Genomic DNA, 27,954 nt, shown 5'->3' on the forward strand with positions numbered 1-27,954 from the left:
TTTAGTTAATTAATTAAACATTGAAATAATAATAATAATAATAGGAAGAAGAAGAAGAAGAAGAATGTTGGCCACATTGCTATGCCTGATGCACAAAGATAAAATGTCCTCATTCCCAGAGGTATATTTACAATTGTTATAATTTGTAGCTGATCCATGTGTCCTGTCATCAATTGTATTATCACGGTAAGGAGCACAGAGCTTTGCACATACATTTTTGTTCCATCCTGTTTCTAGGAGCATTGGTAGACAAAATAATTTCTCCCTATCACACACTTCCTATTCCTACTATTTCCTCAGTGCTATGTACTAAATATAACACTATACTCAATTAAATAATTCAGCCACACTTTGAAATTTAGGAAGCTCTCCAGTTCTGGAGGAGAGCATGAACAAAAGCCATTGAGACCCAAATGAAGATATTTGGTCTGGTTTGCCCATTTTCCCATAACACAAATACCTTTTTAAGGTAAGTTGGTTTTCAGTTTTGAGAAGATTTAAGAATGATAGAGACTTTGCCAATATGATGTAAGATTTTTTGCTGTTCAGAGGACACTGTATGAATGTGGGGTGTGGTATAAAACCCAGCCTAGACTGCACTGTAGGCAGCTTAATATTTTTATTAGCTCTATACCCGTATAATGAAATTCTTCACAATGCTGAAATGATTTTATTCATAAGGGTTTTTTTATATATGCAATATGCTTTGCTATTCCTGAATGATTACAACATCTCTGGAGAAGGAAATGAGGTAAATATTGCAAAATACAAAATATTTTTCAAATGCTAGAGCACTGACCTTATAAAATGAAGACGCAACCTTGAGTCAGACAGCAAAGAGCTTTTTAGCACTTTAATGTAGCAGAACTCTACCAAAGGGGCAAATTTTTGCATTACTTTGCTATTGATGTGAATGCTGCAGCTGCGTTTGTGTATCCATATTCATTATTGCTTGTGTTCCTCCTGGATTATGACTGATCCAAAAGAATCTGAATCTTCATTTTGAGGGTTTTACTTTTTTTTTTTTTTTTTTTTTTTTTTTTTTTTTTTTTTTTTACTTTGGTTCAAATAGTCAGGAAAAATACTCAAGCCATCCATTGTTTTTTTCCACAATTTGCTGGAAAAGGCAGAAGGTATTAAAAAATGAAGGCAAGCATATCTCATGGTATTCAACTGATTGATAATTAAAGTACCATTACATTTTTCATGGTAGATTGTGTTTGTTTTCCAAAGAAATTAGAAACTGTGGCCCTTTGAGAATTGTGCTTTTAGGCTCTAGACATTTATTGCTACAGCGTGTAGTAAATGTGATCATTGATGAAGTTTGCACATCCAGCATATTTATATGAGGAGGTTTATAACATAAGTGGCTTTTCTCTTTGGAAATGTGATTCTCCTGTAGAAATGCTCTGTGCTGAAGCTTTCCATATTTAGCAAAGATTAGGAAATTAAAAGCAAAATCAATCATTCTGTATCCTCATTTCAATTTGAAGAATCAAAGTGTGGCACAATTTATGCCACAGTTAGGAGTCTGAGGCAACATGACAGAAAACTGAGCTCATAAAGTGATCTTGAATTATTAATGCTGAGGAATGTTCAGCAGAGGGAGTTGGATATTCTGAATTTCCTTCTCATGGAGTCCTTGAGTGCATATACTGAGTCCTTGTGTACTGCATATACTGGGAAACTGGGAAGATAAAGCTTCCTTTCCTGGCATGTAAAGTTAGATGCCCGTGAGCTGTCAGCATGAATACACTGTTGGGATAAATACTACACTTGCTGTCATGTAAGAGTTTTCTGAAGTCATGTTCAACTATAGTTATTGATCTGATTATTTAAGTCTTTGGAATCAGCTGCAGGAAACTCTGGAAAGGATTTGAACACATGGTTAAAGGGTGGGAAAGGTAAAAATTCTGCTTTCTTCAGGTAATGAAGAATGTGTTGTTTCTCAAGAGTTTTAAATGAGGCAATGGTGATATTTTGGCAATTTGACATGAAGTGAAAAATCAGGAGATCCAGAGATAAATGTCCAGAAATGAAGTTGGAAAAAATGAAAAGTTTTCTCAATTCTGGTATTGTTGATAGATCAGATAGGATCTTAAAGGAGAAATTCCAAGAGAATGCAAAGCCTGAATTCTATATGCTTTCAGAGCAAATTTCACACAGGAAGTATCTGACTTTTCTCCAGGAATTATGAACACAATTATTCCAGTTGTTTTTCCTCTATGTAATATTTTAGCATGGATCTAAGTAGTTGAATACTTGTCAAACTGTTTTGTGTCTCAAATAAAAAAGCTAAAATTCTGGAGGTAAGTAGAGATTCCAGATTTCAGGATTCTGCCTTCCATAGAAAAGATCACTAATGCAGAAATATAGAGGAATGGAGAAACATGTCATTACTAAGAATCCATGAATCTTAAATAATTGCTCATCAGGGATTAATACCAAGTCCACATATAATGAAATTTAATCATGCATCTTAAGTCTTATATTCCTGTGAACAAAACAAGTAATCGAAGGCCTGTGGATCTTGTGAGCTTAGTGCAGTATTTGTTGTTCCCTGCATTTCCTGGCATAGAAATTAATTTTATGGACTACAGCTAAAAGCTCTTCCTTTAGATGATCAAGACAGAGAAACAATCTTTTTCTTCAGCGAGTACCATCCATCTTCCTCTTAAGGGCAGCTTAAATGAGAAAATTTAGTACTGTGGCCACTGTTTCTTGCACTTGCTTTGTGCTTGTAACTACTTTGTTTTGCTGTGAGAAAGGGAAGAGACAAATACAACTGAGGTAACAATGTCTGCAAATTTAGATTTTGATTTTCTAACAAGCTCCTTAATGTTCAGATTTCAGCTATCTTGACAGGTATATTCATAGGGGATGAAATTCACATGCAGACAGCCCCAGGCTTATGCACCATATAAATCCTCTCTAAGCCTTTAAAATGTGCTTTAAGTGGGCCTAATTGATGTACAGGACCTGTACTGGCCCTTATACACATGGGAGAATTGCTCCCAGTTTTTAGGCTTGAAATAATTAACTATTGTACTTTCCTTTTATTCTTTCTGATCAGATTTCATTTTCCTAGTAAACCACTTTCATGCTGCCTTCGGTTTAAAAACAAGCAGAGTGGAATATTTGAGATCACGAGATATATATATTAGATGTAAACACAAATTAAATGTATATTGGAAAGGTCAGTGCTCAATAAAAATTCAAATCAGTTATTTGAATCTGATAAGGCACTGTGTGATCTGTGCAGGATGCACATGGGGATTCTGCAGAAAATCCACTAAACACGATTATGGGAAAGTACACATTTTGTAAAGGACAGAATTCGTCACATCCCTTAACAATTCTTGAGGCATAGGTGGAGATTAGAATTACTATAGCAACTGATTATGTGTTTGCTGGTGGGTTAGTATTTGCTAGTACATTAAGCACAATATGCCATTTCTAACTAATACTTCATAATTTATAGTTATCGTACCATCAATTTTGGATCAAAATGTAGCACAACCAGTTTATTAACCTAATAATGCAAAATATAGTCTTGTGTCTAGTTTGACTCTTGCCCCATTTTGTCTAGCATTTTATAGATATTTTTTCCCTTCCAGATTAGCCAGTTTCCTAGCTACCTCCTGTTGGTTTGGAACCAGTCATAAAAAAGCCATCAAATTTTGTTCTGAAAGAGGACAAGTACATGATATTCATCATAGGATTTTATCTTTACATATGTTTTGGGCCAATGTTCACAAGAGTGAGGGACTTTTGTTTTTAAGCATACCATTTTTGTTTGACCAAAGCTTGTTTTTCAAGGGTAAATAACCCAAATAGATTTTAGAGTGCTTTAATTAATCTTTTCAAATACATGTGTTTTTCTCAATTTACTCCAGTCTGGCCCAGTTTGCTTTGGAAATGAATCAACCTAAATATGAAATAACTCTGTGTTAGTTTTCAGTGACAGAATCTACAACATGGCTGAAGTGATTATTAAGTGATTAATTTTAAATTCACACTGTTAATGAATTCAAATTAACCTTGAAAGTCTATAGGTAGACAGGCTGTCTCTGGTATTATGCAGAAGAATTATGTCTACCAAGAATTGCAGTTATTTCCAAACTCCTCCTGAAAATCAGTCTGCTTGCCCCCATATTGTAAGTGCTGAAAATTTGAAGTTGTAATTTGAGAATGGTTTCATATTGCAGTTACAATTTTTTAATCAACTGTGATAGTCTCATGTACACTGGCAAGTATAAATCCGAGCTTTGGCCAAGCACTCTTTCTCCAAAGTACGTATAAATTGTCTTTAACCTATTTAAGTTGTTGAATCTCTGTCTGTAAGGTAGAGAGGAACAGAAGAGGTGAATGTATGAGCTCTGGCAGGGATACAAAACAAGGCATTCCTGTACTCTCTAACCCAGTAATCTCTCAATTTATGGCTTCTCTGTTGAGGGGAAGATAGTCTCATTCAGTGATTGTTTTCTGATGTAAGTATTTCTCCACATGAAATTGGCTTGAACTATTATGTCTTGTGTGGTGTATAATATTGTATGATATACTGTATGAAATTACTTGATCTGCATTCTATCATGTAGGAATCAAAAAAAAAGTTGTGGCATGGGTATATTTAATCTGGCGGCTCATCTTTTAGGCAATCTGCATATCTGCACGCATTCATTTTAAATCTACTTATGTCATGATGGAAATACTTTTGCTACACAGTAGTATTCATGCTGTCAGTGTACATCCATGCGCAGCAAAATTTCCCTCTTGGCTCATCTCCATTTATAAACAAATGTCACAAGGAAGTTAATACTCTGCAGTTTTATAGAAAACTACTGCATCGTGCCTCAAATCAGCATTGGCAAAAGGTACATATTTTGCAAAACTCATTATTAGCATTATTTTTACTTTATAGTAACTTAAAAAAACTTGTAAGAACTTTTTGTATGAAGGTACAACTCTCTTAAGCTGTCCCTCATAAGGGACAACGTAAATAACTAAATATCAAGGACTCTGGTAAGGTCTATCATTTTTTTGCTGAAAACATCTGCTGAAAGCCAGTAAGAAATTAGTAGAGCCCTTTCAAAGACATGTCTTTCATGAAAAAGGGGAAGAAGAGGACCAAGAACATTACTTGATGTACCAGCATGAGCAGAAAAAGAAAGAAAATACAGATCAGAGGGGCAGCATCAAATCCTTGTTATTACAAAAGCTTTCAGTGCCATGATGTGCATTTGCAGGGTAATTCCAGGAAAGATCTCAATTTTTCTGGGAGAGAAGCTGTCACCTAGCAGAGGCCTTTTTCTCCACTCTATTAAGATACATCCGGTCCAGCATGGAATACAAACTGGAAGCGATACAAAAATCCTCAGAACGGATTCCATGAAAGCCAAGAGATATCTAAGCCATATTTCAGACAAATCACAAATTGACAATCAAATTGTGATACTTTGCAAAATCAGAAGGAGACATGACATTTTAGTTTTGCTTGAGGCAAGTAAATGCCATTTTAGAATTTGATGACTGCCTCATTCTATGGATTCACATTTAATAGCAAAGACTCAGTATGTGGTTTTTCCTGTGCCTCACAAAAGGGTATTGACAGATTTCTTCTCATGCCTGGCTCCTGTACGAATTTAGAAAGATGCCCTTTAGGCTGCAGAGATTAATGGACATATCATAGATCAATGGGTGGTTTCCTGAGGCTTTATGCACAGTACACCATTGCATGTCTTAACATGTAATTTGCAGTGCATAAAGGGAGTTTACTTTGAAACAGCTGTTAGTGGTCTTGCAGTTCCTTCAAAGATGGATGCCTTGCATATTGTGCATCCAAATGAGCAGTCGGCCTACAGAAGGCTTAGCACTTTGGTTATAGGTAGGTAGAGAGGACCCTGGAGTGAAAGAATATTAAAATTATTAATAAAAATATAATAAGAGTTGGTTAGAGGGGAAAAAAGGCAGCTTGTTAGGATGGAGAATACTGAAAGAAAAACATATAAGGGTAAGAATAGAGAAACTGTGAAAGAAAGATGAAAAAACTAGAAGAGGAAAACAGAGAAGAAAAATATCTGGCAAGAAGAAGAAGAAAAGGGAATTTCTTCTTACTGTTTGAAATAATGAATTGTGAGACAGACTGAAGTTCTGCCTCAAACACAGCTGGTATATGTAATGGGAAACCAAAAGTAAATATTATGCCAGAGAGCCTTAGCCAACAAAGGGGTATAACCTGTGACATGGGATGAAATAGTGGTCCAAGACCCACAGATTCATTACCCTGACAGCCCTGCTGCACTTGCACAGCAGCTTGCTGGAGCTCTCCCCTATGTGCTGGCTAGTATTTGAGCTAGAACTGTGAACCTGGTCTCATTGCACAGAGGTTCTCTACTGCGAACTGTGAGCCAAGTGTTACAGTCTTTCTTTAGCTCAGCAAGAACCAAATAACATTTGATAGAAAAAAGTAGTACTTGACAAAGTCCACATATGGGTTTTTGCTCATTTCCCCTCCTCCATCCCCACTCATCCATAAATCAATGTGATAATTGCCTCCATACAATCAGCTGAGAGAGAATATGGTTGCTCACTGTTTCATAATTTTAGACTGTTACAAGCCATTTACTCATGTGCTATAGGCACGATTGTGCAGTTGTAGCTCTTCTTTTGTGCCTGTACTGCCCTCAGTGAGTGGGATGCAGGGTAAACATTTGCCAGATTGTTTCAGAGGATTCTTGTCCAAAGTGTGCTCCACCATGGGATACCTACCCATGGCCTTTAGGGAAAGGTGGTTGGACACAAAATGTCTGTTTCTCCACTGGTGCCTGGGCAAGCATCATTGTAAGGCCTGGACTAATCAAGTCTCTGTCAAGTAACTCCAAAGGATCTCCTGTGCAGCTGCCAGAATGGGTTTTTTTGTTGGTTGGGTTCTTTTGTTTTGTTTGTTTGCTTGCTTGGGGTTTGGTTTGGTTTAGTTTGGTTTTCTCCTCCTGGTGGGCTCAAGGCCATAAGCTTCAGTGACATGTTCAGCCACTACACTTGTGTCTGGCCCAGAGAGGTGGCCACCCTTCCATGGCTCTCCTTACAAAGGGCTGGAGTTCTCATGACTGGAGAAAGCATCCTTGCAACAGATTCATTATGTATTTTTACGTAGTTGGCACTAAGTAGAAGAAAAAACAGCTAATTCTTTAGGAACTGGGTTCCTGAGTATTGTGCCCTTTATTTTCAGTCTGGGAAGACTTTGTTTCTGTTTTTATACATGAGACGTATTCAGTGGATGCCTGAATGTATTGCACTTCAGCTTAAATGAAATTTCATCCCTTATCTTGCCTATAGAAATATACCCTCATCATGTCAAGATGTGGACCTCCAATGACCTAATCTATAAATTCAGTCCTCATACTGAGGAAATTTGGTGGAAAGTGCCTATTGGAGAGTGTCCTAGTTTAGGGCAAATTTGGGAGAAAATCTGCAAAAGGAGGCCCCTCCAGAAAGCAAACCCACACAGCCCCTCCCTCCAACCGGTTCGGGAAGGATTCCTCGGAGAGAAGTGGAAAGAACCTGTTTATTTAACAGGCAAAGCACCCCCCAGCACACAGAATGAACAATACCAGATGATAACACTCCTTCACCACTCTGAAAAGGATGACAAATTCAGAAAGTCTCTCTTGGGGGGTGGTTGCTCTGTTGTCAGTCCCTCCGGCGCTGGAGATGGCTGCTACAAGCCACGAGGTGCAAGCTCTCGGTGTTTCCAGGTCCCAGTCCAGAGCAGGTTCGAGTAGTTCCAAAAAGGGGAGGGGAAAAAAAAAGGAAAAAAAGAAAAAAAAGAAAAAAAAAGGAAAAAAAACAGTCCAGGAAAAAAAAATTGGACTGCTTAGCTAAACTAGCTAATGAGCAGAAGCAGAAGCAAAAGCAAGAGCAAAGCAGGAGCAAGCAGAAGCCAGAGCAAGAGCAAAGCAAAAAGCCCAGCAAAAAGCAAAAACCACACTATGTACTCCCTGTCTCTGTGTCCCGCCAGCCGTGGGGGAGCGGGCTGATAACAAAACCCAAAACAAAACATTCACTCTTCAGAGCCAGTCTTGAAGGCACAGAACATAATATCCAGCATAAACAGAACACACAAATGGGGATACAAGCATCATAACGTCACCCTAGGACAGAGAGTATCTTTCATGCTCTCATATGTGTCTGAACAAGCCCTGAGTGGCTGGGCCACATACTATAGCTAGGTACAATTTTGAAAATCCTTACAATCTTTTGGAACAATAACATATAATTACAAAATGGTGGTTTGAGATCTTCCCTTTAAAAATTTTTACCTCGTGCCTGTTCTGCCAAGGTACAAACGTACCCATTAATCAAGGTGTACCACAACCCTCTCTCTCCTTGAAAAATGCTTGCTCAGTGAACATGCTCCTTTCAATTACAAACAGAGTTCAAGCATGCCTTGGTCATTGGAAGTATTGCACACTGTTTTCCATGCTGTGAAAAGGCACTGTGGTGTGTTACCTGAAAAAAAATCTCTCCTTTATATTCAGCTAGCATTTCAGGCAGCACTTTGGAGCCTGGGAGAAATTATTGCTCATGATTGCTATTCATAAAGCTCATAGCTGGTCTCCTTTTTTTCTGTAAAGAATGCTATTTTCCCCCTCCCATTTCTTCCAGATTGTTTTATTTCCTAGTAAGCTCTGGAGCAATTTACATGCCTTTTGGGTCATGCAAGAAATTTTGTAGCCAGCTGAGCAACTGGATGGAAGTTAAGTGTTCTCCAGCTCAGACAGATGGTCTTGTTTGGCTGTCACATTTTAACTCTGTAGCCCACCAAGGATTTCTCATTCTTTTCAGAGCTATTGCTAATATTTTGAACTCCTACAGAATCTTCCTATAGAACTCTCAAAACCCTTCACAAACATGATAGTATTTAGCCCTCATATTAGTCTACTGAATAAAGAGATTAGTATTGTCATTTTACAGATGGAAAAGCTGAGACATGAGGAGGAGTAGGGCTAGTTGTCTAAATGAGATATCTGACATCAGGTAATAGAGTTCTTGTTCAGACATGCTGGTAACAAGTTATGCATGAGAATGTCACTAAATTTTGCAAATGCTAATTCAGTTGCTGTCGTTGCTATTATTTTTTACAACAAGAGTTGTATCCAACACTATAGACAAACTGAAATGGCAGCTGGTAAAGCACAGGCCTGAAAAATTTTGAAAGGTGGAAACATGTTGGGAGAAAGGAAAAAAAAAAGGAAAAGAGAGGTGAGCCTGTAAGGCACGTGTGGTCAAAAATGAGCATGTTATCACTTTGGTATTACAAGAGACTTCAGAGGTGATCTGAGATACTGGTGAGTACAGAGAAGACATTTCATTTTGCACTGAAGATTGTCAGTGCTACCGGTTCCATCCTTCCTTCTGTAGCTTGTGAACACCCATACACACTAATCTGACTTCTCCAAGCTTTGCTGATACCTGTAGTATTTAGATGTGTGTGGCTCAGACAGTGGGGGACTCACGTCATAGCAGAGGGAATCAATCAGAGGAAGGTCATGCGTGACTTACATAGAGATCCATCAGTGCTTTATGTTTTCCTGGATGAAGAAGAGAGACCATGCAAACCTGTAGGTCTCTGATTAAGACCAAAGTCTAAACTTGCATTTCCTTTACCTGCAGTCTTGTATTCTCAGCTGCATGAGATAGGGAAAGTGAGTCATTTTTCATACCATCAACAGCTGGTCAGAGGTTCATTGCTGGAGGAGAAGGTGATGCCAAGATATTTTTCACAAATTGCACTGTCTCTAGTGTACATTTCCCTTCAGTTTCTAGCTTCTCTTCCCATGCATTTTCTCTTTAATTAGCTTTCCTTTTTTTCCTTTGCTGCATTTTTTACCCTTCTTGTGTTTTCTGGCATTCTCCCAATGTAATCTGCATGGCTTTTAAAATCATTTTATAAATCCTTTGAACTAAAGGATCTGTTGATCTTAATCTTACTCTCCTGATTATGCAAGGGCAGAGGCTGTGTGTTCCTATCTGCAGTGACAGTCCACATTGCCATCTTTGAGGTGGTGAATTTAGGACAAAAAAAACCCCTAACAGCTACAAGATGTTTTGAAGCTCAGCCAGGACAAAGAAACCATATATAAAAATTCTTTTCCTATTTCCATTCCAGATTGGGCACCCTTTCTTTCCTTAACATCTCATAATATCAGAAGAGGAAAGAACATTGAAATGGACAGTTCAAACTGAGAGAGTTAGCTTTTTAAGTGGATGAGTTAGACAGATCAAGAGCCAAGATGAAAATTGGAGTTTATCCTATTTTTTCATTTTATTGAAGTTATCACTCAAATCTTGGCAGAGACAACATCTGGAACAATATTCATTTTAATGTGACATAAATTATCATCATAAGGAATATGGCAGAATGATCAGCAGCCAGAGAGAAATAATTTCTGAGATGGATAGCTAACATTTCTTGAGAATTCAGTCAATTAAGAAGTATGATTGCTTATTCGATCACATCAGTTAAATTACTGAAACAAATAGTAATGAACAGTATGAGATGCAGATGTGATGAAAAATATTTTGAGGCATTATTTCACATATCTAAATCCTGAATAGTTTCCAGAGGCAGTTGTTCCACTGAAATAACACGACATTTCTTGAGTGACAACAGAATAGATAAAAGAAACAGAAAAATAAGTTGTCAGTCTGGCACAAAAGTTTCTTAACTGTGAGTACTGTCTCTACATTTTGTTTACAAAATACAGCAAGCCTGTTAAGCCTCTAAAATTATGTTTACTCTCAATTGGATTGTTAGAGCCAGACAGGTAGGCAAGACAGCACAAACACAAGACCCAGATTCTGCATGAACCAAAAGCCATCCTAGAGCTACAATGAAATCTAGGTTTAACTTTCCCAGCGATTTTATCTTGTAACATTGGACAAACTATTTCATTTGCCTGGGTCTCCATATCTTATCTGTGCAGAACAAAGACTGTCATGCCATGCACTTTGCTGCTTAGTAGGATGAGACTCATGCATGAGTTGTGGGAATTGGTGAAAATCTCAATACGTGGGGGATAACCAAGAGTTTTGCCAATACAAAGCAATCCAAAGAGAGAGAGGGCACATTTAAATTAGGCTGCAAAAATACACAGCCAGGATATATTTATAAGAGTATGGAGTATTCAAAATGGGCCCTGATCAGAGGTGTTAGGTCTGCACATCTGTACTGATATCACCCCAGCTGGCTGAGAAAATTATGACCGTTTTCTGGTGTTATTGGGTTGGACCAGAAGAAGTCTCTTAGGGATAATTAGTAATTTTGCATAGTAATCACAGAAAGCAATTTCTACTGCTTTAGTTTGTAAGAGACCTCCAGCATAAAATTTCTTCTAATAATGTTTTCCCATTGCTGGCAAAGCATTTTTATAATGCTTTAAGGATGTGCACTAGTGGTTTCCTCCTGGAAAACCTCCCTGCTAGTGTCGAGAGCTGATCCCAAAATCCAAGTGAGAGAGGTCAAATCCAGAAAAAATAGTAAAGTCTGATGCCAGAATTAAACTGTTCACTGACGCTTTGATCGTCTCCATGAGACACTGTGATGGGGAGATAAAATGGACAATAAACATTCCAGGGTAGCTGGAGTATATCGGGTCTGCCACAGGTAAAGGATTTAGTCTTCTACTCAAAAAATAGCATGGCTGCAGAAGGTATAATGGGAGTTGTGACGTACTGAACTGATTTAAACTTAGCTGGCCATCCATTATAGACAGGAAGTTGTTAAGAAAAAAAAAGAGAGGGAGAAAGGGAAAAAAAAAAACAGAAAGAATAACAGGTTAACATTATTATTCTAATTTTAAAATTTAATATTAACATGAAAGCCAGACCAATATTTTTTGAAGGCTTTCATGGGGACACCTAAATATTTTGCACAGGTTAATACAGATATTTTGGTCTTAAAAATTTCAAAGTTTCAACCAGACTGTTTTGAATACTCAGCATTCTAAACAGTCACGTAGTCCAGTATCAATGACACATTCCCACATTCTCCAAAAATAACCCCACAGCCTTGTTTGTTGCAGAGAAAACTCTTGCAGAGGGCTCGTGCTCATTAAAAAATAAAAAATTGATGAAATTATGTATAAATTTGCTTAAGATTACATTCTATAAATAGAGCATTTCTTCTTAAGCACTACTTTAGCCTCAAATTGCTGAGTCTGGAGCAGGAATTGCTAAGTGAAATTCTGTGCAGATCAGACTGACAGCACCTTTGACTTGAAGATATGTAAACTCCTAAATGAGTACAGTTAGTTTACCTGTCGTGTTCCTGATGCATGCAATTTCTGTGACTAATACATACTTTTTAGCAGAAATAAAAATTTGTCCCTAAATTTTTCCTAAAAATATTTATTATAATTCTTGTGTGTAAAACCCATTCAGCATCCCAGTCAAAGAATAGAAATAATATGTGAATTAGTTGACCGGTTTCACATCACTGACTAAAGAAAAAAACAAGTAACTAGACAGCATAAAACCAATTCCTAGGCTTCAGTTCAGTGAACAGCTTTAATGAATGTACTCAAATAATGAGGAGTTCAGAAATCAAGAACAAGTCAGGGAAAGAAGAGAAGGTTGAACTTACTGGGTGTGTATTTGTGGTGTACATTTCTGTTGTGAGGCTGATAATCTCCTCTTTGTATTTTTCTTACCACCATTGCTGAAGCCCTGGTGCTTTATCCCTTCTGTGTTGTTGGGGCTCCTGAAGCTGCTTTATGTCTTTTATGCTGTCTCTTTTATGCTATATTTACTTGCACTGAAAGGTACTGAAAACCAGTTTACAGTTCTACGTATAGCCTCACCTTTTACATGTCATCTTAGTAAAGAGACATTGTAACATTTCCATTTCAAACTTTTATTTCAGGTTTTATAAATCCTCCTATTTCTAATTACATCAGGCTGAAGACAGCAGTATAAATGTTAGCCCCACAGACTGATCTGCAAGGAATAGTAGACATCTATTTTAAAATATGAGTCATCAGAAAAGGAACTGATTTTGCATAGTCTCTTTTTTTTAATAGTAGGCTTTAATTCACAAGGGAACACAAAATCTCTGACTGCTCACCTTGTAATTGGAGATCAGTTGAGTGGAATTAATGGAACTACATTATTAAGAAATAGAAGGAATTGGCTAAATTTTGTCAAGGGTTGTGGTTTTTATTGTGGTTTTTACACTGTTCCTTACATGAAACACAAGTGATTGCTTCAAGAGATTCTGATCTAATACACAGAATGAAGGAAAAAATACTTTTCTTTATAAAGTAATTGAATAGTGACTGCTCTGGAGGTTAATCAAGGCAAACCTTGAGGCTGAATTATCAAGAGGAACAGTGAATTTCCTTAGAAACAGCTACTGTTTTACATAGTATAGGCCATTTCTTTGCTGAGGGAAAATTGGTATCCCTGTATTTTGGGAATGAAATGCAGGAACTGCTGCTGCTTGGAACAGTGAAGCACTGGTGCAAGCTACTTGAATACTGGAAAATAGCTTTCATTTGTGGTTGTGAGTAGTTAGCTAGGTGATGCCTTCTTTGCCTCACTGGTCACTTATGAAGTGTCCCAGGCACACCCTAGGATAAGGGTTGAGCCAGGGCTTATCTGAGAGCGTGTGACCCCTACAATTCCATCAGACAGGATGGCTACCTGCAGAGCAGGCACTGAGAGCTGGCCAGCGTGCTCACTGTTGTGTTTGCAAGGTTGAGATGATCAGGGAGCCAGCATGCAGGTCAGGGTATTGTGGCCCAGGTGAGCAGAGAGCTAGACAGGTACAATCCTGCCTGGGGGTGCACTGGGAGGACATGGTTGTTGGGCTGTCTGTCCCCTGTTTGATGCCAGTAACAGCAGGGGTACCACGGGGTCTGTCCTGGGACTTGTCCTGTTGAACACCATTTTCAATGAGCTGGAGGTGGCAACAGAAGACGCTTCTGTGGGGTTTGCAGATGACCCAGTACTGGGGTTGACCAGATGACAGGCAGGAGGGCAGGCTGGAAGAACTGGCCAGCATGGATGCTGCTGGGCATGGATGGGAACAAAGCTGTGCTGCCTCATAAAAGCAGAGAATGTGATACAAAATGTACAGCTCTTCCTCAGCCTCCTCCAGCTATCTTGTTTACAGTGCAGCTTTACTTGTTAGTTGTATTTTGTTTAATCTCTCTTTGCAAGTGATCTACTGGGCATTGACCAGTGCCAAGGGCAAGGAAGCATCACTCCACAGAACTGTGCTTCCTTCAGCTTTCAGTATGTTACTGTTTCCCTTCTTGTCCCTTAGGCCCTCATAAATCTCATAAAATCCTTTTCAGATTGAAATCCTACTCTTCCCAAGCTGCAACGTGTTTTACAGCATGTATTTCTCTATAGTTATCTTGGTCTCTTGTTGACAGTCTTTAGGTATCAGTTCCTTGGCTGGTAAATATCTTCCTTATTCTTAAATCTATCCACTTGCTTTTGTTCAGAGCAATGCATGGGGATAGTAAATTGGCCCACAAGTGCCTGACACTGCTTAGTTCTTTCTGTCTTGCCAGTGTTTCATAATACTGAATCCTGGGAATGTCTTGAAGAAGCCAACAGCATCTTCCCCGCTTGCACATCTCCCAGAAGAGCTGCAAGCTGCCTGGATTTCTCTAGTAAACTCACTCAATGGATGTCCTTCCATAAACAGTGTTCCAGTAGTTTAATAGATTTATTCCAGAATATGAAAATAAACAGTTGTTTCAAATGCCAGTTTTAAGACTTGCAAAATGGAACTATGTACATGCACAAGATGAGAGCATAAATCAGCTGAGTAAAACAGCTTTGTAAATATTTATGAGCACAGGGCTCCTCATTTCACACATTTTACTCCTTCTCTGTCCTCATCTTAAGTTTTCACTTGCTGTAGTTTATGGCTGGTAGTTTGGGCTGAGTACCTGACATTGCTGAATTGCTGCCTGTTTTCCCTGGTATTGCATATACCACAATCCTAGACCTTTAGTGACTGCAGGTGAATGCACGATCTATAGAAAGAAACACATTTGCATGGAGGGACCTATTCTGAATTCTGATGGACCCACATTGTGTTGTGTGAAGTTTAGCAGACACGACATTGATGAACTAAAGCACAGCCTGGAGTTTCCTGCTTGAGCTGCCACCCCTCATTTGGCTGCAGCCAAGGCAGGACCCACATTTCCTCTTTGTGGCGGTATCAGAATGGGGCTGGTTATTCAGAAGAGTGAGGAAAGGAAGATTAAAAAGACGGTTGATAGGATGAAAGATAAAGGTGTGGAATGACAGAGATGTGAAGCGGCTGTAAAAGAACAGTAGCAAAAGAATCAGAGCTATCAGTACACAGCAGAAACAGTCTAATGAAGCCTACAGAGATGGGTTATCATCTCATGCAAAAATCTTTGTCTCCCTGGCACCTTCTCCTGTGGCCATGATCCTTCCCCAGACACCCTGGCCTTCTGGTGGCACATAGGAGAGGAAATGACATTTTCACTCCTTCCTTTGCAGCAGTCACAGAGGAGAGCAGAAGGATGCAATCATGTAGACATTTTCTTTTCAATTTTTACGAAGGTGTGCATGTACTCATTATTTCCATTTGTGCCCATGTTAGTGCTGGAATTTCTATTACTCTTCATTAATTCACACCAAAATCTCTGCATTTTCTCCCTATTTCACTAGTATCAGGTAGCACCACATTGATATAATAACCAGAAACAAATTCTAAAAATAAATCTACTGATAATTTCCTAGTGTTTTTTTAACCAGACCCTTGAAGTTCCTGAGTGGTCAGTGGACTGAGATAAGTGCTATCATTTTTCCTCTCTCTTGTCTGCTGGATTTTCAGCCTTTTTGAACTGCGGCCCACAGGGGAGCTGAGCAGGAGGTGCTTGTGGCAATTCAGGATGGATTATTCTCATTGAGGAATTGGCTTCTGCTGTTTCATGAGAGGCTTTGGCAGATCAAAAGCTGTTGCTGCTGAGATCCTGCCAGGCATGCTTTCCATGTATTTCTGTATGTCTTCACTGAAACTGCGTGGGATCAGTGGAATAGGGGAATTTGGGTATGAAAACATTTTTCATTATGTTTACACATCCTAATTAGAGATTTATAAGGACAGCCAGATATGCTGCCATTTAAACAATTACTTGTATTTAATTGTGTTTGCATTTTTATTAGGGAGATATAACAGAGAAAGATAACTTATTAATTTACATGCAGACTTATCAGAAGATTTCTGTACATTGTACAAATTTACATCATTTAATGTCTTAGCAGGCATTTAATCATATTCATGCAAATTTAAGTGTCTTCCTGACTGCAGCAGTATCATTCATTAACAGTTACCCTGAACTCTGATGATCATAGGTTTGGCATAAACCCAAAAGAATATTTTCTTCAAGAAGGAGATTTTGGAAAGCTTATTGGCAATTCTTCCTGAAGTTGTGACTCATTTTGTATTTTTAGATACTGCTCAAGCACAACTGCTGGTGTACTTAAGGAAAAAATGCTCTTTGATCAAGTAGGATGTTTGTCTCTGGTGAGCTGTGCTTAAGGCTTTTATTCTTTCATTTGCATAGTCTGTAGTCACTGGTGTTCCCCAGGGATCAATACTGGGTCCATTCTTATCCATCTTGTTTATCAGTGGCACGGGAGCCCCCTCAGCCAGTCTGCTGATGACACTAAACTGGGGGAGTGGCCGATCACCTGGAGGCTCTGCTGCCATTCAGTGGGACCTTGATGGGCTGGAGAATTGGGCAGAGAGCAGCATAACAGGGTACAAGGGCAAGTGCAGGGTCCTGCACATGGGGAGGAAAACTCCAAGTGCCAGCACAGACTGGGGACTGACCTACTGGAGAGAGCTCTGTGGAGAAGGCCTGGCAGTCCTGGTGGATGACAAGTTGTCCATGAGCCAGCAGTGCCCTTATGGCCAGGAGGGCCAACAGTGTCCTGGGGAGCATTGGGAAGAGTGTGGCCAGCAGGTTGAGGGAGATGATTCAGCCCTGGTGAGGCCACCTCTGGAATACTGTGTCCAGTTCAGGGCTTCTCAGTACAACAATGAAAAGGAGCTACTGGAAAGGGTCCAATAGAGACCACAAGGACAATGTGGGGTCTGGAGCATCTCCTATGAGGAGAGAATGCGGGAGCTGGGCCTGTTCAGTCTGGAGAAGGTTCAGAGGGGATCTCATTAATGCATGTAAACCTCTCAAAGGAGGGTGCCAAGAGGATGGTGCCAGGCTCTTTCCAGTGGTGCCCAGTGACAGGATGAGGAGCAATGGCCATAAACTAAAACATGAGGAAGAACTTCTTTCCATTTAAGTTGGCAGAGCACTGGAACAGGCCACCCAGGGAAGTCATGGATTCTCCATCTGGAGACATTGAAAACCTACCTGTATGAGTTCCTTTGTTACCTGCTGTAGGTGACCCTGGCTTGACAGGAGGGTTGGACTGGATGATCTCCAGAGGTCTCTTCCAACCCTAACTATTCTATGATTCTGGTATAGTTAGTCAAAAAATATATAAGGTCTTTTGTAAGTAACTTAACTTCCAAGTGTATCCCTTCACCTCATGTTTTCTGATGGCTAGACCCAGGCAAGTTGCATCCATGGCTTTCTGCAGCCCCCAAGTTACTTTTTCAAGAGATAATTATCTGCTCATCCAGAACAGGACTGGGGTGCAATCCACGTATGATGAGCCAAGAGTCAGTGGAATTTAAAAATGTGGAGCAGCCGCCATGAACATTTCAAGAGCACCTTGAGAGCAATTAATGATGATACCACTCTCCATCTACTTCCTAGAAAAAAATCATTCTGGATTGTTTTTTTTGGGTTTGTTTTTGTTTTTTTTTTAACAGAACCTCTGGTTTTTGAAATTAATTAAGAACAGGAATGTATCCTCATACTAGCAGATACCTTGTGTAGATGAACAAGCCAAGTCTGAGATGTGTCCTTGAATGTGCACAACCAGTTCTTTTTATGCAACAGGGAGCAGCATACAAACCCTCAGAAGCAGTGGTCATGATATTACATAGCTGCTTTCACTGCAGTCCCACTCCTTCATCTTGGACAATCTAGGACTGGGTTCCCTGATGAAGCTTCCTCTTAAAATTGAGCCTCTCCAGAGACTTGAGATTGTCAAGGACCTTCGTTTGCAACACTAAGTACAGTAAATGCTATTGTATTATCCAACAGTAGCAAATTAAATAATCCTACTCCCGTCACTTTCTAACAGGATAATGTTAAAGGCATTCCTCTGGGATGGAGAGTAATAATTTGCTAATTCCCCTCAGTATTTCATGCTTCTCAGTATTGCATCTAATTTTCTCTGAGTACCTTATTAACATTCACAATGACTTTGTAGTCCCACCCTAATAGCTCTCTGCAGAGGCAGTGACTGTGAAGCTGAGAGCTGACAGTGACACGTTTTCCTCCTTTTTCCTCTGCAGACTGTATTATCCTGGCTTCCATCCACTGAGGGCTGTCCAGCTGATGCGAGTGGGCAAACTGCAGTACAGTCAAGGCATGGTTCCTCAGGCACTGGAAACCTTGAAACAGGTCAGTATGGTGAAATCTTTTTTCTCTATCCCCCTCCCTTGCTTCCCCCAAAACTGCTGTGTGATTCCACCCTCTTGCCTTTGGATGCTCCTCACCACTTCTTCCACCAGTGGTGTTTCCCCAGGCTGCAGCTGGGTGTGGTGATGGGTCACTGTTGCTCAGCACAGCATTTCAGGCACTGACATTCTCCAGCATCGGTCACAGCTAATTACAATTTGATAGCTCAGAGGTGCCTGGATGAAAAATTACTATTAGTTCTGAAGAGATAAATTATCTCAGTGCTTCATATGTTCCTTATTCCCAAAGCAAAGTGATTCTGAGAGCACTGAAAGTACAGGAACAGGAGGAGAGCTGCAGTTTCTACCCTCCTTTTTCCCTATCGCGTTCTGTGATTTCAGGCTGGAAAACTTTGTCTTTAACATGTGTATTTTATTGTGAGCCACACTGAAATCAACAGGCATGTCCCTTGATCCCTCATATTTCTTACCGTTCGTCATCTTTGATCTGCTTTTGCAGCTGTGCTTTGTTAGTTACATTTCAGCTTTAAGCCATCCCTCTTGTACCTGAGCTGACTTTTATATTAATTTCCTTGTACCTCAGGTTCTTATTTGTCCTGCTGTTATATTGCTGTTAGTATCATCTTAAGTATATTAAATAATCCCTTTCCATGTGCAACATGTCCTCAGGATACAGAGTCAGCCTCCCATCTCAAGCCCTCAATCACTGCTGGGGTCCTTTGATCCCCCTGGAAGATGTGCCGCCTCTAGTTTCCTTCAAAAAGGTCTCATTCTCTTATGCTATTGATTGTCCTGTGATCAGCTTGCCCTGAAGACACTACATGTTCCATGTGGTTCCCTGTCCTGGCTCTTGGCTCCGCTCTAGTTCCTGACACAGCTCCCTGTTGCCTTTGCCAGATGCTGCCAAAAGCCACCTGGCCCAGCTACTTGCCTGTGTCTGCTGGGCAGGAGCAGGCCCAGCTCTGGCACCAGTATTGGAAAGAAGTGAAGAATTTGGCTCTACATTCCCTTCCATTAATGTCCATGCTATATCAAGGGCTTTGTGGCAACTGCTTGGGGTAGAAGGGGATGGGTGTGTCCACTGGAGGTGAGGGAGGGGTGCTTTTCCCCTCCTGCCCAGGTCCCCTATAAAGATAATATCAGTCATGACTCTCTAGGTGTTAGTATTTTGTACTTACCTTTTCTTTAACCCCCATATCTCTTTGGTTTTAACATCTGATAAATGATGCAAGCTGAATAATTTTCATATGTTGAAGTAATAAATTAGTATTTAATATGATGCCACTCTTGCTAAGTCTTGGTATAACTTAAATCTTTGCTTGATATATTTTATTTGAATTATAGCCAATTCTGATCATTAAAAAGCAGGCAGAAGAGTAATCAATTCTATTTTTATGTATTATTCAGAAGTATGTCATATATCTCTCGTGTGCCAGATAATCCCTCTGCTCTTTCCCCCAAAATATTTTTAATTTCCAAACATTCAGACTTTGCCTTTTAGCAGTGGAATGAGACTCCAGTCAGAGGAGCTTCTGTTTTCATTGACACTGCTACAATTATATCAACAGGCATTGTTCTAATTGCATTTCTAATGGGGTACTGCATTAGATTAAACTGGAGCAAATTCCCCTAGAGACAAAGGAATGCTGCTGGTCAGTGAAGGTGGACATTGCAATGGGGATTCATATGTTTTTGGTGAAGAAGCTGCCCATTGCAAGCCAGATTGCTACACTATGATCCTTTGGAAACTGAGCAATGCCTAACACAGAAACTTTTTCTAGTGAAAAAGTGACCTCCTCTTTCTCTGCAGAGAGACATTAAGGTACTGCTTGCCCTTCTGTGTCATACTTCAGTGAGCCTCTAACAGAGGCTCCAAGCCATTGGTGCTCCACAAGGACACAGTAAGTGCTTTACAACTGAGGTGTAGAATCCTGTCGTGGCTTTGCCTAGTCCCTATTCAGCCTCCCCTTTTTCACCCAAGTGTGGGAGAGGGAGAGACTGAACTCCCACTCCCTGTGAGCACAGCTGAGAGGAGGAAGAACTTCTTGTCATGCTGTTTCTCCATGTAACTTCTTTGGATGAGCTCTGGAACAGATTCACTTCCTTGCTTTCTACACCGGAACAAATTTGAGGAAGATGTAATTCCCAGTTTGTTGTGACTAAAGGATGTGATTCCTAATATTAGTCAGATAATGTCCTAGAGTTATATGAGAACACAATTTGCCCCTTTGTGATTAGATGTGTCAACAGAGCATGCCACATGCTCAAGCAGAGACGTGATTACCTTCTCTGCTTCATTACTCCTCTTAATACACTCTGACACTGAATAGCAGCACCCTGTTGGAACCCTCGTCAGACTAATTTCACTGTGGCATTAAGAAGAAGGATATGGAAGGTGCAGAGGAATTGGGATCTGAGTGGAATTCACCTCACATATAAATCCTGTTTAATCAGGCGCAGCCTCAGAGCTGCTGGGGATTGACAGCCTCTGCAGCAGGCACATGGTCTGTTAAGACCAGTAGATCTCACTTGGCTCTGCAGCCCTGCCCTCACTGCTGCTCTCTGTGCCACAAAAAAATGAATCACTATCCTAAACCACCTTGCTCTTAAGGCCCTATGGGATTAGCTCTCTGCCCTGCACCCCTAAAGAATGCTTAAAATAATGTGGAGGGTTTTAAGTTGCCCATTAGAAAGAAATCACCCCCTAAACTTACATTAAACCCTGCAGAATCTTATTTGCTAGATTTTGAAATAATAGAAGTTTTACAGAGAGGCAATACTCCTCTGGAATGAAAACTGAAGGCAGTATTTTACAACCAACATATTCTTTTTATATTTATATACATATATATGAAAGATCTAATAGAGGATAGATTGAGTTGTAGATCTGGAAAGCTTTTGTCAGCAAAAGAAAGGAACTGGAGCCCAATCTGAAAAACAATTTGAAGTGCCAGATATGGCATGGTCATGGGAGTACTTTTGTCCCCCATGAGCTGATGCGTATGGCTGTCCTGTCTCATGAACATCTACAACAGGTACTGTACAGCTTCCCTTCTTATAGAAATCCCTGTTTTGGAGCAAAAAGCACAGGAATTGGAATCCTTGGAACCCTTCCAAGGTCTCACTGAAGGAACACTGAAGAAATCCCTTCTCTAGGTGTTTGCTTCAAACACTGAATTGTTTACCAGCTGTCATTGATAGTATTCCTGTGCCTGCTTTAACAACCTGTACTCTTCAATCAAGAGAGATGGAAAAGCACAGATACTCCTCTGAAATACTAGCCTACACTTCCTGCCACTCTGGCACATGGCCATTTGCTTCCTGCTTTCCCTGTGACAGAGCTGTGCCATCCTGCACCTGCCCACAGCCATGGCCATGGGCGTCCTGTTCCATCCCCACGCAAATCAGGCACAAACACCTGCACTGCTCCTCGTTTGCATTCATGGAGCAGCAGCCCTATCTCTGCCCTAGTGGGGTTTGTATTCTTCAGGGCGTAGCTGATGACACCATAGCCTGTGTTGACATTGTAGCTTTTCATAATTAGATTTGCCCTTTTAGCTGAGAATGAGACCATACAGACCACACGAATCTGCTCGGCCTCAGCTCTGCTGGTGAGCTGTGGGACTGAGAGCAGAGGAGTGGGCAGAGAGCCCGCATGTTCCTGCTGCTGTCCAGTAAAACAATTCCTTGCACCGGAGCTGAAATTATCCCGTTTTGCACTGACCTTTGCCAAATCAGCTACATAGCCTAATACCAGCTGAATTTAGGGATTACACAAGTCATTGATGCTCTAACTTTGATGCAGCTGGTTCTGACTCGTACAGCAGTGCATGAGATGGTACATTGCATAAGAATGATTTCCTCCAAGGAAATAAAAGGATAAAGACCGAGTGCTTTTTTCTGCCGTACTTACGAAAGAAAAGAAGTGGAAAGAAAATGTTGGAGGTGGAAGAAAGGCGGCAATGGTAGCATTAACTCAATATTAGGTTTGATATTAAGGATTATTGGTTTTTAATGGAGGTGTATCTATACAGACATCTCTGGCTGTGCATCTCAGGGTGTCAGGGTCCCAGTCCATCACTATGAGTCTGACCTCTATCCTGTAGTGGGGCTGAAGATCCAGGTCATCTGCCCCAGGACTGTCACTCAGATGTATCCAGATGCACAGCTCTTAGCATACATCATTCACAATAAATCCATCAGCTTTCTGGGACAGGGCATGCAAGCACTGTGCACCAATATGTCAGGATCCAGGGCCAATTCACCCAGCCGCTTTGCTCTGGAGTGATCCTGTCCCCTTTTAGTTAGTCTGGGTACAGCTGCATGTTACAAAATTTTGTATTTCTGATTTTGTTTCACATTTCTTTGCCATTTCTAAAAGCAATGAATGTTTTTCCATCGTTCTTTTTAACTGTGTAAATTTAATCATTTAGTAGTAGGGCACTGTGGTAGCTTAAAACATATTTGACTCTTTTCAGAGCTCCTCGCTCACTATGATTTGTTTTGACTGATATTTCAACTTGTTCTTTCAATCTTGTGCTGCCTCCCTCTTTAAGAATTAACAAATTTGATGCAAAAATAAACTGTGCTGGAATTTCCATATGCCTGCCAGTCTTCATAATTTGGGAGTAGGCTTTCATTCATTCCTTCCACAAAAATATATATTTACTTTTGTCTATCCAATTTAAATGAGGCCTCTTCCCCAAGAAGAAATACTGCAATTCAAAGCCAATTTAGCTGAATTTTGTCAACTACTGGACAAGGAACCCTTTGAAACACAGGCTGCGTTTAGTTTTTTTGCAATTCTTCAGTTTAGGATGATGAAAAATCTCTGATCTTTTTTCTTGCCAGTACACTACTAGCTCCCTTGTTCTATCTTCAGAAGTGCTGAATCAGCTTCCATCTAGGGCTTCCCTCCTTGCAGGAGGAATTTAATAGAAGGAAGAAGCAGAAATGCCATATGAAAAGTGATGATCTAAACAGGAGCTGGGCAAAGAGCATTGCAGACATATGTGTGGCAGGAAATCAGCAACACTACAGGCAATATCAGCAAGCATAAATTAGCCCAGCAGTGGAAGATGACAAACATACAGAGAAAATAGTCCCTGGCAAAAGCAGCAAAGATCCATTCCCCTGCATGCCATTTGACAATGAAACTAATAATGTACTCATTTGTTTGATGCTATGTATAGCTGCTCCTCATAGAGTTAAGGTACTTTATTCCATGGGTTAAGCATTAATCCATTTCTAGTTTTACAGTACTTTGATCATGAACATCACAATCATCTTTTAAATAATGTATCAAAACCTTGGGTGTTCTAGTTGACCAATCTTGAAACAGCCTTCATGTCTCAGTGCAAAATTATCTCTTTCTGCTATTCCATACACCCAGTTGTGCAACATATTTGTGGGTTTTAACACCTAGGAATAATGTGTCAATGCCTCTTTGTCAGAGACAAATCACCATGTGCTTTAGGATGCTTCACTCCTATTTCAGCCATGCCATGCATTCAAGATCCCAGGTGCCAGCCACTAGAGGACCAGTTCTTGCATGACACCCTGCTCCAGGGTCAAGCCCCTTTGCATGGTCTGCACAATGACTAACATGTCCCTTTCTGTTCTTTCCTAAAGGCCTATAATATTATGAAGGTGACCCATGGGACAGATCACAGCCTGATGAAAGTCTTGATGGAGATAAAGGAAGAGTGTGAGGCCATGATGAGTATACAGTGAAGATAATCTCTAGTCTGGAAAACAAAGTATTCAAGGACAAAGATGATGTTTTTTATTTTATTGTGAAGCTTCTCAGTGGTTTTAGTGTCTTTTCTTTAGGTCCTATTTGCTTTACAAAAAGGTTCCAATTGGTTTTGCTGTATGGTCTGAATTGAGTTGGTGTTTGGCAGAATTCCTGTAATTTTCAGAGGATTTTTTTTGTCATCAATCATCAGTCTTATTGACAATAACTAACAACTCCTAATCATTTGATTGTAAGTATTGGGAAATGCATACAGAGTCTTCATCAGTTACAAAGTTATCTAATTCTGCCGATATCAGCGATTTTTTATATCAGTTTATGCCGGCAATTAGGAATCTCTTGTCAGACACATTATAAATTAAGATAATATACTTTTGTCCCTTTGCCTTGCCCTTTGGTATGGTTTCCAAAAGCCTGACCAGTGCTCTTTGACATCAAATAAATTTCCTAATGTTTTATATGGGATTTTCTGCCCTGCCAATAGATCTGTAGGGCTTTGTCTGTCTTCTTCTTCCATTTCATACCTTATAATATTGAATACTAAAATGGATTAAATAAAAAATTTTATCATAGGTGGAAATTGCTTACTCTGCTTTTTCCCCTTTTTGCCATCTTCAAGAGTTTCTCACTTCATAACAGTTTTAAAAACAGATATTTGGACCTGGGAGATCAGTGCTGTGGCTTCTAGATCTTTCTGAGTCTGTGGGGTTTGAATGTCACATCCCCAAATAGAGAAGCCCAGAGACATGCAGATGAACATTGTCATCCCTTGGGAAGACAAGAATGTCTTGGAAAGCACAGGCACACTATTTCCCCCTGCTCATCAGCAAGAGACTTGTTCTTGCCAGAGCTGTTTACTTCCATTTTTAACACATAAACAAATATTAACAAAAGCCAGTATTTATGAGGGACACTGAAACTGAAATAATTTAAGGCCTTTGAAAGTATTGCTTCAGGTGTGTCACTCCTCTAACAATTTATTGCTGCTACTCCAGCCATGACTGTTACTTCATTAATCCATCATTGTTGTAAAGTCAGGCTTTTTTCACACCAGTAACCTGACACCATTAATTATTACAAGATGAGAACACATTTCAAAAGAAAATGAACACTCTGGGCGTAATTTACAGCCATGGCACACGAATGCCAGGGCTGAGGAAGATATCTCCTTTCAAGACGTTTGAATTTGTTCCAGCGTTTGGAGCGTTCACTTGCCCGGCAGTAATGTGCAGGCAATAACCTCTGAAATGCACTGCATTTCTGGAGTACATAGCGTGGCTTGCTGCCAGAGGCCAGGTCGTATCAGCCACCCAAGAAGTGCAGTAATCCTCACAGAAATTCACTGCTTGGTTGGGTCTTCCTGCTATTATAAAAAGGAAATTGTCTGGGGGAAAAGGTCAGACCTTTGCACTTATTGGGAGTTCTGACAAAGTAGTGATAGACAACCAGTCTTCAAAGCCTATTTTCTGGTTTTAAATGGGCACATGCATATTGGACTTTACATGATTTTTGTGTAAAGATCATGCTTACGTTAGCTCGTGTTTACATATCTGGTACTAAGATTTGCACATGGAGGGGACTTCAGAATCTAAGGTCAGATGATGCATTAGTTTGTGCTGCAAATCCTGGGAGACAGCCCAGAAGCCCTCAGGCATGCAGACACATCTGCAGGTATGAACTGCAGCACTGTTTGCTGGGGCTTCTGCTACAAGGACACCTCAACAGTCCAAGGTAGGAGCTGGGGGATAGGCAGAGTCGCCTGCTGTCATATGAGAGCCTCTACTTTACAGCAAGTTGAAACACTTACCTGTGCTGGGGCCTTCTTTCCAGCTGTGGTCTTCTCTGGGAAGACACTTGGAGAAAAGGTACAAAGGAAACAGTTCAATGACAGTCTGATGGGAAACAGAGAAGGAGTGTGCTGTTGGCTGTGGTGTCGCAGCAGCAGCTATGCTGCCATGAGGGCAGAGCTGTTGGAAATCCATCCACAGCCCTAATGCTCAATGCAAGAAACTGAATGGGCTCCAGGATCCTCAGTATGGGGCCACAACCCATGCTTTACATTAATTAGGGTTGATGCAAAACTTCTTTCAGCTTGGTCAAGGCAAGAGTCACATTTTCTGGTTGTTTTCAGTCTTTTACTGAGCAATTTCCCTTGGAGATTCCCATGAACTAACACTACCAGCAGTGCTGCAGAGGAGGTTGTTGTGGGCAGACTTTTTCTCCCGGTGGTCCTGCTCCAGTCTACTTTCTGCAGAGAATGCTGGAGTGTGATTGTGGAGGGATTCACCTGAATGCATCGTTTGAAAGTGCAGCAGCAGGCAAGGGTGCCAGGGAGGAGGCAACATTAGATAAGCACTCATTTCAAATCAAGTAATGTTATCGTTGCACAGACATCATGTTTCAGTTTTCATTAATAATGTCTGTCAAAATTTTCAGGTGCTGGTATTAGTGGTAAGATAAAGATGCTAAAGTCAGAAAGAGGCATACTGCAACATTATCTGTAATGCTGGCAGGTTTGCTGCTTGCTTCTCACAGGTTGGAGGCTTTTCTGGTGCCTTTTGGAAAGCAGTGGTTACTTGAGTTCACCTCAAGTTTTAGGAATGAATTTTGAGTTAATTGTGTTTTGTCACTCTCTCTTAAATTAGTCCAGGCAAAACAATGTTAGATTGCACTCAGAGGGAGCAGAATCACACTATCTGTTTGGAAGAAAAGAAGTAGCAGAACACAGGGAAAAAAACATGGGTAATGATACAGTTTTGCTAAGAATAACTGATTACAGTTGAACAGAACATTTGTCTTAAACAAAAATAAATGCTCCCTAAACTCTGGTATTTCTTTAAGCATGGCATAATTCTCTGTATCCATGCCCCTCAAGGGTGCTGACCTGCAGTTGGAAGTAAAAACTCTCCAAGACCTTGGCAAACAGACTATTATGCAGCGCATAGTAGAGGTAGTAGAAAGTGAAAGAAAAGCACTGAGGGAAAATGCAGTAAACCAGTTTTTTAGAGCTTTGATCTCTTTGAGTCTATCAGCCTGTGTGTGAAGTCCATCGTGCATGGGTTTATGCCAAGAAAACTCTCCCACTACTCAGCATTTTTTCTGCTTCTCATTGTAACCCTCTTCTCTGATAGCTAGGTTTTCAAGTGAGCCTTTCTTAGACTTGTTATTTTTTTACAGAACATGTTTATGAAATACAGAGGCTATTTCCCCATAGAGTATATTTCAACTAGTCCCTGGCCCCTGCAAAGCTCTTAATGAACAGAGTTCCATTTTTCACAGAGGTTGTGCCAATTATGAGGATTTTTTTCCGAATCAGAATTAAACCTCCCATAAGACAAGAAGGAGGAGGAAGGTCTTACAATTATGGACATGGAATTCTGGCATGGCTTCTCTGCTGCCCCAGAAAGTGTGTCTGACCTTGGGCAAATCAGACAGGGTTAGACATCCATACTTGAGTTTCCTTATTGTTGATCCTTGGAAAATAATGAAAAGAGGGGAAGGGAAGGGAAGGGAAGGGAAGGGAAGGGAAGGGAAGGGAAGGGAAGGGAAGGGAAGGGAAGGGAAGGGAAGGGAAGGGAAGGGAAGGGAAGAA

The 27,954-nt window shown here is 40.3% G+C and overlaps 1 protein-coding gene across 5 annotated transcripts in view; it reads left to right on the forward strand.

The window, feature by feature from the left end:
- Positions 1-27,809, forward strand: part of SMYD3 (SET and MYND domain containing 3) — a 386,960-nt gene extending 359,151 nt beyond the window's left edge. For 3 of the 5 annotated variants that reach the window (XM_038132703.1, XM_038132705.1, XM_038132704.1), the window contains exons 7-8: positions 18,482-18,590; positions 24,239-27,809. In XM_038132703.1, the coding sequence (XP_037988631.1) occupies positions 18,482-18,590; positions 24,239-24,340 (211 nt within the window). In that variant the 3' untranslated portion in view covers positions 24,341-27,809. The remainder of the gene's footprint in view (positions 1-18,481; positions 18,591-24,238) is intronic. The other 2 variants (XM_038132701.1, XM_038132702.1) reach the window with 2 other exon arrangements.
- Positions 27,810-27,954: the final 145 nt, after the last annotated feature.

This window comes from Motacilla alba, chromosome 3 (genome assembly GCF_015832195.1).
Source record: "Motacilla alba alba isolate MOTALB_02 chromosome 3, Motacilla_alba_V1.0_pri, whole genome shotgun sequence".
Lineage (NCBI taxonomy): Eukaryota > Metazoa > Chordata > Aves > Passeriformes > Motacillidae > Motacilla > Motacilla alba.